This window comes from Cimex lectularius, unplaced genomic scaffold (assembly GCF_000648675.2).
Source record: "Cimex lectularius strain Harlan isolate CLEC.00 unplaced genomic scaffold, Clec_2.1 scaffold54, whole genome shotgun sequence".
NCBI lineage: Eukaryota > Metazoa > Arthropoda > Insecta > Hemiptera > Cimicidae > Cimex > Cimex lectularius.
Genome location: NW_019392704.1, coordinates 1,082,784 through 1,093,632, shown reverse-complemented (window position 1 = coordinate 1,093,632; position 10,849 = coordinate 1,082,784). Strand labels below are relative to the sequence as shown.

Here is a 10,849-nt window from a genome sequence, read left to right as displayed (position 1 = left end):
AAAATAATATGGTCAGGATTTATATATTTGCAAACAAATTATCACTAAAAGTAAATGGAATTACATACTTTAGTGTTATACACCACAATGAGGAATAAGAATAAAAACAAATCCTAATTACAATTTGGAATTTTTGTGGTTTAAAATGCAATAATATGTTTATGTAAATAATTATTTAAAATAAATAATAAAAGAAGGAGGAAAATCTGAGTGGATTGATTCATTATGCCAATTGTCAACGGGTTTCTCTTAATTTCCGTTGCTGAGTTTCCTCAACACAACGTTGCCAGATATTTGCAATTTAGGAATTTCCTTTACCAACTTAGAATTGTAAAGAAGTTTTCCAAGTTTCTAATAATTTGTATAGAATTATTTAAAATAAATAATAACAATACCTCACAATTTGAGTGAGATGCTAGTTGTTGGTTAGTTTCTCTTAATTTTGTTCACATGAACAGTCAGGTACATAATTGCGATATAAAAATGTCTTTGAGGTCGTATACAAAGTTAATGGTAGGTGTTGGTCTGCAAATCAGTGAACACCTGTTGAACTGCCACTGGGTCACTTACTGGTTTCATCTACCCTCATGGAATATTGATGTTACTCAAATGCATTTCGGTTTTGCATCATCTTCAGAGAAGAACTGTCATAGCACTGTATAATAAAATAGTGATATAAACATATTATAAATTATTATTAGTGAGTAAGGAAATAATTTTTAATTTTTAAAACAATTACAATTTGTATAATTGTTTGATGTAGTTATTCATATTTATTTGTTATTGTTTTTAAATTGGCGGTACTACTTATGTCTGACTGCTTATTAAAAATAGGAAGACTAGATGAATTTTATTTTACCATAGATTAATTGAAACCACATGAATTAAAGAATGATCATTGTTTTTCAAATTTATTTTTTCTTCTTTTAGGATGGAGGAGAAGGTCATGTTGGCACAGTTCGCAATTTTGAATCGCCTGAAGAAGTAGTCGTTGTTTGGGATAATGGAACTGCTGCCAACTATAGATGTGCTGGTGTTTACGACCTTAGAATACTTGACAGTTCGCCAACAGGTAAGTTATTGTTAAATAAACATTTCTCAAATTGTTTAAAAATTGTATTTGGTTAGTTCCTAATCCCCCCTTTTTTTTAGGAGTAAAACATGAAGGAACTCTTTGTGATACATGTAGACAACAGCCTATATTCGGAATCCGCTGGAAGTGCGCTGATTGCACAAATTACGATTTGTGCTCTATTTGCTACCACACAGACAAACATTCGCTCCGGCACAGATTTTACAGGATAACAGTACCCGGAAGTGAACGGTAAATGTTTTTACACAAATTTGATTTTAAAAGAAAACTGTAAACTAACTAATGTAATTTAGCGTATTGGTTGAGACAAGAAGGAAAAGCAAGAAACTAGCTGTTAGAGGTATATATCCAGGTGCTAGAGTAGTTAGAGGGGTTGACTGGCAGTGGGAAGACCAGGATGGAGGGAATGGGAGACGAGGAAAAGTGAATGATCTTCAAGATTGGTCTGCTGCTTCTCCAAGATCTGCTGCCTATGTTGTCTGGGATAATGGTTCCAAAAATTTATACCGTGTTGGCTTTGAAGGCATGGTAAGTTTTTCTCATTCTTCTATTACAAAATGTACTATTTTATTTTTGTTTTGCTCAGGCTGATTTAAAAGTGCTGCATGATGCCAAAGGGCATGCAGTTTATCGTGACCATCTCCCATTATTGGGTCAGCATGACTCTGGAAGAGATGGACCACATGGACTGTGCATTGGCGATCAGGTAGAATTCATAATTTATTCCTCTTAATAATAATAAATCGTAGTAAATATTAACAATTTTTTCTTTTTTACAGGTTAAAGTAGATCTTGAACTGGAAATAGTACAGACTCTCCAGCAAGGACATGGAGGTTGGACAGATCGAATGTTTGAATGTCTTGGAACTACAGGTGTAGTGGTTGATATTGACCAAGATCATGACATTGCTGTTACATATCCCAGTGGAAACAGGTGAGAAAAATTAAAACTTATTATTATTAATATTTATTGTTATATTATGTTTATAAATTATTTTGCTTGAATTTCAGATGGACTTTCAATCCTGCTGTTCTTACAAAAGTCTCAGCATCTCCATCTTCTCGCAACATACAATTTACTGTTGGTGATATTGTCCAGATTTGTAGTGACTTAGAACGTATGAAAGTTTTGCAAAAAGGGCATGGAGAATGGGCCACAGCAATGACTCCGGTTTGTTTTTTTAAATTTATGTAGAAACACAAATGCATTAATGGTTTGTATTTAAAAAAACTTTAGACTTTGGGCAGCATTGGGAGGATTCAACAAATATACCACGATAATGACTTGAAGGTTGAAGTTTGTGGGACATCATGGACATACAATCCACTTGCTGTTACTAAAATATCATATCCTGGAGGTGGTATGTATACAAAAATTATTTTTTGTGTTAAAACATTTTAATTAAAACAATGTTTATTTTAAAGAACGCTTAAGTGCAGTCTTGAAAAAGATTTTTGAAGCTTCATCAACGGGTGACATAAATTTAAAACTGGTTAGATCTGCAGCCAATGGTGATGTACAAACTTGTGAAGAAGTCCTTATAAGAAAAGAAGTCAATGTGAATGCAATATTTGGAGGCCATACTGCTCTACAGGCTGCAAGTCAAAATGGTCATGTTGAAGTAGTAAAGTTGCTCCTTAAGCATAACGCTAATATTGAAATAGAAGTATGTGACTCTCTTAATATATGCATTTATTTGTTAATAATTATTGTATTATTTCCTAAGGATAAAAGTGGCGAACGGGCAATTCACCATGCTGCATTTGGCAATGAACCTGGAGTTATCGAGTTATTAGCCAAAGCGGGAGCTGATTTAAACATAAGAAACAATAGAACTCAGACTCCTCTCCACATTGGTGTCAACAAAGGCTATATTGGTGTGGTAAAAACTCTGCTTAAACTCGGCTGCCATCCCAGCTTACAGGTATGTTGAGGTTATTTTAACAAGTTTGATTATACAATACTAATTATACAATAATAATTTTTTGTGAAGTGAAGTGCATATTTGGATTATCTCAATGATATGAACAAAATGATTCAATCTGATTACAATTTTTAATTTTTTACTGCATTATTTATTTTTTATTGTTCAATGGAACAACTTTCAGAGTGGTGATAATATGTAATTCAATTTAAGATAGATTTTTTATTATCCCTTTTTGTTTTGTGGATTGAGTTTTTCGTCTGTCTTAGAAAAATTTGAAAAATATTCACAATTCACAACAATTCAGTCAGAAATGAATGGAGTAAGGAAGGGTCTGATGGGAATGGTGGGATTTGCACACATAATGGGGGGGGGGTTTAAAATTGATTAATTTGCTAACCACTGCCTCCATTTTCGCTATCTGCAGTAATTAATTTAATGAAGCCCAGTTAATAACTGAATGGAAGATAGGGTAGAAAGGGATATGTGAATTAATGGTGTAATTCACAAGAAAAGCCAACTATTACAGTGGATCTTTTCTACTTTGTCCTACTCATGTTACAAAAATATAACAGAATCACATTGTGATAAATTTTTTCTTCATTAGAACACATTTGCTCTGATTAATAGATTTTTATAAACAGTACAAAAATGTAGTAATCACAACTCTCATCGCAATCCAAAGATTGGAACACTGTTTTCCCAGGGGTTAAGTGTTTCTGTGCTCATAAGAAAGTTTGCAAGTCCTTAGTTTGAAATTTAATTAAGTGTCAAGAGAGAGCCTACAGTTTGTGTAGTCACACACAGGAGCCGCTAATGATGATGACATTCACTCTAATGGCGATCATGTGAGGAGCTGGTATTCAAACTTCCCTCTCCCCTGACACCCATTACAAACTGTCAAATGAGATGCCAGTAATGAGAATCACATTAGTACTTTTAATAATTTTATTGTATTTTGTAAATATAAGTTATATTAAAACAAAATAATAATACTTTAAAATAATAAAATAAAATAAATCATTTTCGTGGAAAATTTTATGTATGTTTAATATTTATTATACATGTCCAATTATGATTTTTTGAAGTGGAAAGTTATTGCAAAATTAAAAAATCTAGTAGTAGTATATATTATTTATAGACAAACATTAGTCGTCATTACCTGTTCTCTGTGCATAAAACAGAAAATTCTGTGCTCTTTTTTTTCTGATTTGTCATCACTCATGTTTTTTCTTCAGTTGTCCTTAACTTGCTAACCTGTTACCCCAGGTTGTAAAGTCAAAATAAGACATATACATATGAGCACGTAACTCAGAAAGATTTTCCCAATTAGAGATTGCCTTGCCTCTCCTTCCCTCTGTTAAAAAATCTGGACACTGTGTTGAAGAACCCCCACTCAATGTCCCAGTGAAAAGTTGGCTAACAACACCCTCGAAAAACAGTCTGTAAAAATAAGTAAAACATGTTTCAGACAATGTTTAACTGAAATTTATTATATGTTTTCAACTGTAGTAATTTTCCGAACTGTTCATATAGGCAATCATAATAGAGACCTGCTGCTCACTTTCCAGGTGGTATCTTCTATTTTGATTGAAAGTCTATCCAGTTTTTGTCTTGACAATGTATGAAAAATGAATACATTGAGGAAGTTGCTTGTAGGATGTGGTAGGCTGAAGGAGCTAGGTTGAACTAAGGAGTGGCTATGGTAGGTCAATTCCTTCAATTTTCGAAAGTTTTGATTTGGGGTTGAATTCAGTTGCATATTATTTTTTGAAAAAAAAAAAAAAAAATGAATCTTGGAAATAACTGCGTAGAAAAGTGTTAAAAGCATCCCGAGGGTGTAATGCCATTATTCCAGAAAAATGTTCAATAGAATACACACCAATTTAGTTTACAATAAAACTAATGATTTAGCTCATAGAAATGGTTTGCTATTCATAACAAAGTTATTCAGATATCGTGAGATGCGGTCGGGTGTGATGTAGGTTTCAGAAAAACATTTTCTTTATCGTGCCAACGTTTCGATCTTTTATTGAGATCATCTTCAGGGCTCAAAGTGTTTGTCTTCTGTGTAATTGTGCCATCCTTGTGTGTCGTGTTGAGAGTGCCCAATTTTCTGAAACCTACATCACACCCGACCGCATCTCACGATATCTGAATAACTATCGATTAACGGTCACTAATCTCTACACATTCATAACAAAGTACAATTATGAAAAAATTATGATACAATTGAAACAGCATGGTTAAGTAAAGAAGAGTTACTGCTTTTTAACAAGTATTTTATATAAAACCCTGCTACAGCTTTTGATATATTTTTACTTGTAATATTTCCATCTTTTGACCTCGGGGTAAAAAGAGTATTACGGTGTCTTTGAAAAGCCTTTATTCAGTAAAATGCTTTGCTCCTTTTTGATTGAATGGAAGGACTAATTATGTCTTGAGACGACAAATTGCAATGGTGGCAATAATTGGAAATGCAGAAAAATTAAAAGATGAGATGATTGATTTCTCTTTCATGTTTGCCTATAAAAAAGCTTTGTTTGATTATATTTATTTTTTCACTGAAATATTCAATAATAATTAATCAAATTTGACAGTCAAACAAAATTTTATCAAAGTTGCATTGCCAAATAAAAATAGTAATAATCACAATTAAATTCAAATAATTAAAAGTCATTTATCAAGAATAATAAGATGAATGACAAGCTAAGATAAAAATATAGTTTATGCTCTGTATTGACACAAAAATACAAACAGTAAAAAATATTAGTTAATGCACACTTTTATTATTTCAATTTGCTGCTTAATCAATGGCAATGAAAACTGCAGAGGGGAATACTAAGATAAAACAAATCTGCAATTAGAGTTCACTAAAAATTTATATTTATTACGGTTTTCCTGATGTAAGTTTAATATTTTGAATTCGGATTTTGGAAATTTTAAAATGAAAGTGATGACTTTTATATCATTCAACTGTTTATTGGTCATATGTACTTATGATAGTATATATTCCATTTAACTAACGTGACTAATGTCTTTATACATGTACAGATGACATAGAAAGTCAGTAATATGTTTAAATAAATCATTAACATATCTTTTATGTACTATTTTGAGAAATGGATACTTCAATATTTATTAACACTGGTCAGAATATCAAGATCTTCGACTTTTATTTGTCTAACTTATGACATTAAACAATGTTGCTTATGGAATAGTAAATAATAAGAAAAATGTTAAAAACATTATGCAATCCAGTATGCTCAAATATCCGAGAGTCGCTGAGATTTGTTTAGTTGTCTGGTCCTATCTTAAAATAAATATTTGTACTTAATTTATTTGAATAGTTTTTTTTATTATAAACGTTTTGATTTTTTGTTAGTTTAATTTAATTTAATTTTGGAGAAAAGAGTTATGCAACAAATGCATTTTAACGCCCAATTTTATCCCCCTCACCCCTTAATTTTTGCATAAACAATGGAAAATCCCCTTTTTTCGGTGCATCAATTATAAAGACATTTTCAATAAATTGCAGAGGGTTAGATCCGTTATTAAACTTGAAGGAGGGGCGGGGCGAAACCGGAAATGAAAATCTGAGGGGGCAAGGAGCCCTCACGGCCCACGCAGCGTGAGGGCGGGCGTTCATAACAGTGCTGCTCCTAAATGAAAAACCCAACCATACGGAAAAACTGCGGGACGCGTCTGTGAAGAGGTGAGAAAATCCGTTGGTTTTTCGTCCCATACCCACCAGGACATTCATTAAAGGCTTCGACCCACCACCCCTTCATCTCGACGGATCCAAGGGAAATGAAAATCTTTAGAAAATACCTCTGCCGTTTAGAACTGAAACCGAGAGCTTTAATGAGTTCCTCCGTAAATGGGACAAGGTAAATCCCGGCGCAAGTGTTTCCTTGAAAAAATATAACTAGGCATCTCTCTTATTAGGGAGCGATAAAGTGATGAAAGTTAAGTAATTCAAACTTTCTGATTGATTTCATAATCGAGCGTTCAAACAGACTAAGTAAATTCCAGTATGTTTAATGGATAATATTCTACCTTCTAACACATTGAACTTAACTGTATACATATGTTTCAAAATTTTAAACCAACCTAACTCATACTATTATCTTTCTATTTTCTAAAGCTGTTTTCTTTTGTTTCATGTCGTTTCTTTGTTTTTTATTCGTTAACATTAATATCTTGCTTAGAAAATTCTAACAATTAAACTTTTACCATAATTTATACAATCGGGTTTAAATTATTCGGTACAAATACATTTAATTTTTGTTTCTATTTCCAAAATAAACACATTCAACGTTAAAATATTGGCGTTATCATTCCTTGGAATTTGATCAAACAAATACTTATCCAGTTGTAACATCGTCCAATGTATGAAACGTTTGCCCTCCAAGGACGTGACCTATTGGTAGGAACAGATGGTAGCGGGAAGAAGCAAAGATCAAAACTGTAGGATGATTTTCATGACAAGCTCGATTTCATCTATTTTTTATCTTATTTATTTTATTCCATAGACGAAGACAACCAAAAATACAATTTTATAAAAATATTTTTTATTTTACACGGATCGATTTCGGGGTGTTGCCTGCTCCCCTTCTTCAGCTGTTTTAACTTAAAAAGTGTCCAGTTTCATGGAACTCCCGATTTCTTGTACTTCGTAAAATGTTTGGTTTGTATGTCTTGTTGAAACAAAACGTTCTTCCAATTTACAAATATCGAGTGTCGTTCCACCAAAATATCGAACTTGCTCGTTGTTACAGAGCTCAGAACTTACAGGCGACATTCAACTTGTGGGAGGTGAGCTAAAGTGGCACTTTCTACAGACCCCATGAACTTTTTATTTTCCATAACGCGAGTAAGTAGCGGTACACAATTGACTGCGCAAACCAAGTTAGAGTTGATGCGTACTTTCTTTTTCGTTGAAAACATTTTTTAATCGTATTTTTCCCCCACCCCTTTATATAAAGCGTTGGGTCTGCTGATTTCTAGAACAAACACGAGGAAACTTTCAGGCGATGTGGAAGTTTCTAACAGTAGTGCAAACAGGCAGGCCCTGGCGAGGTAGGGGAATGCGTTCCAAGAGGTGCAGAACTTATTAATCCCCTCGGAATGGAAGGTGTAAAACTCTTCTGAATTTCTCGTTGGATTGTGTTTCTTACAAAGTAGATATATTGCAACAAACCTAAGACCTTAAAGCTAAGCGTATTTCTAAGCAACCTGTTCGTCCTTTTAGACAAGAAAGATTATCCATAAAAGACCATGAAAAACAGGTAGAATTTCGAAGTAGAGAGTGATTGTATGTTGGTTCCTGTTGACAGACGATCAACTTACTCTATTCATCTGTACATCCGTGAATGCTTTTCTCGTCAAAAAATATCCGGCAAACAGAAAAACGTTCTACAATAGAACCAATTTACTGGTTATTCCGGTCCAAGACGTTTGTTGAGGTCTAACATTTAAATATATTTTTATATGTTATGGTAGAAAAATCGTCGTCATTTTGGGAAAGACAATATTCTTATAAATTATTTTCTTGTTTGAGCTTGATAAATTTAATTCTGATGATTTATTTATGTGTAGTAAAGAAAAATTCAACAATATAATTTTGCTTTTATTAAGATTTTATTATTTCTTCCCCCTCTACTCTTATGTATTAAATACAAAAGAACACGGTTGCTCTTTTGTGAATTAAATAATCGATAACATGAGGTTCTTATATTAGAAAATTTTATTCCCGTTGACTTTCTGAAGTTTGCTGAAACACGATATTACTTTTAATTCTTATAACGGCGATCAATACTTCCAATAGAATACAGTCTGGGCCAATACCGATGAAGGGAGAATTAAAGTCATGCATGACAATATCCTGAGGTGAATGGGGCCAGATTGACAAAGAAACCCGAGAAGCAGCAGGGGTTCAGTTATGCGGGGCAATTAATTACACTAGATATTGGGGCTATGGTTGGAAAGTAATTAATGAGGAGCAGATGGGCTTGCGGTTTTTGTAACCTCTACGCCACATAGGGATTCCGCAGATTTCAACGTGCCAATGCAAACTCAATGGAAAAACAAACCATTATAGGGATGTGTCAACGCTGATTCATTGCGCTACAGCGGCGTTATCAGACAATAGGCCACCGATCCCTCAGTCGTATAATCTCTTCTAGCCCGGAATTGTATTTCAGAGGGGGTGGGCAAACGAGAAATCGGTTAAGTTGACTTTTCCGTCTTTATTCTGCCATGATGATAGGCTATCATCTAAATAACAATAGAGGCGGATGGCTTACCCATATGAAGTGTACCAGGTTTTGAGAAAGTACAAAAAAAGTAAAGTCAAATCATAGAAATAGAAAATATTGCCAGACAAACAAAAAAAGTAGAAAAGGAAAACAGTGCCTATGATCTTGAGTAAAAACCATTAAATAAAGTTACGTTTTATTATAGTTTTAAGAGGTCTTATTCTGGCTGGTACGATTAAAATTTATGGTTTTAATGCAGTAGCAAAAAATTACAATCCAAGGTTTATGCTTTGCAGTATATTTTTTATAAGTTAGAAATATTACTTTTCGTTTTTAAATATTAATCCTCAGATAAGGCTATACAAATGCAACCAAAACGAACTCTATTCAAAATAAATCTAAAGCTTATTAAAGTTCATACATTTTGAGATATTCTGTATGAGATTTTTTAAAAATATTGCACATATATGCATTTTACAGTGCGTTAAATATGTATAATGGTGTGTTGAAGTCGTCAGGAGCGGTCAAGAATGAGGTAGTCTAGAAAAACACTTTTTTCATTTTTTTTTTCGTTTTGCGTTTCGACCTTTATTCGTATCATCTTCAGGGCTATGTTGATTGAAAAAAATACAATTTAAGATGTAATATAAATTTCGAACCAAGTATTTCACTCACATAAAGTGTGGTTGCTATTCCTGTGGTGTCATATTGGTTTTGTGTGAAAGTGTTGTGAAACGTGAATTTGTATTCTGCTGTTTTTATATGATTATGACAGGGTGGAGGACGCGGTAAATCTAGGAAATTTTGATCTTAGGCGGATGATATGCATATATCAGCCTGTAGCCTCTCTTTGTTAATCTCACAACAACTTACATCAACATCACTTTGCAGACAGAGCGCCAGGCTATGTTTAATAGGTTACAACCAATAATGGGATCATCCATAGAGTATAGAAAGATATTGGAATCCAAAGATGCGGACGTCTTTAAAACCATTGGCAAATTTCTAAACGAGTCGCAAAAACAAATCTAGTAAAAAAAAAAAAAAAAAAATAAAAATAATAAAATAATACGAAATGTAAATGAAAATTTAATTATTACATTTAAAAATCATTAAAAACTGGCTGTGGCTAAATAGCTGATGCCAAAAAAAAAAAAAAAAAAAAAAAAAAAAAAAAAAAAAAAAAAAAAAAAAAACACATCAACATTTTAATAACTTTCTTGTTGCAATAGCAAATAAAAAGACAGGTATTACGTAGTTAAGTAAAGGACCAAATCGGTGTATGAAACCAAACAGAGATATAAATTATATAAAGAAAAGAGTTAAATATGGAATTATGTTTGACTAAGCTGGCCTATTAAAATGAAATATATTTTGTTACTATGTTATAGGAGGAAATATTATTAACGTCTTATATTAATACTAGTCAAATATTAATACTTGTTGGGCCTGTTTATTCAAATAATTCGTATCATTGTTTTCCAAATCCTAATAATGCGAAATCTCGGGCCTTGATGAGATTCAGTTGCTTTTAGAACCCCAAACCAAACAGCGTGTCGATGTTTTCATAA

General features: G+C 32.8%; 1 protein-coding gene across 1 annotated transcript in view; it reads left to right on the top strand.

Moving 5' to 3' along the window:
- Window positions 1–10,849, top strand: part of LOC106665795 (E3 ubiquitin-protein ligase MIB1) — a 590,106-nt gene that overhangs the window by 2,500 nt on the left and 576,757 nt on the right. Inside the window, exons 2-10 of the mRNA XM_014392511.2 lie at window positions 931–1,072; window positions 1,153–1,324; window positions 1,387–1,621; window positions 1,680–1,799; window positions 1,873–2,027; window positions 2,105–2,264; window positions 2,331–2,454; window positions 2,519–2,760; window positions 2,821–3,018. Coding sequence (XP_014247997.1) covers window positions 931–1,072; window positions 1,153–1,324; window positions 1,387–1,621; window positions 1,680–1,799; window positions 1,873–2,027; window positions 2,105–2,264; window positions 2,331–2,454; window positions 2,519–2,760; window positions 2,821–3,018 — 1,548 coding nt within the window. The remainder of the gene's footprint in view (window positions 1–930; window positions 1,073–1,152; window positions 1,325–1,386; window positions 1,622–1,679; window positions 1,800–1,872; window positions 2,028–2,104; window positions 2,265–2,330; window positions 2,455–2,518; window positions 2,761–2,820; window positions 3,019–10,849) is intronic.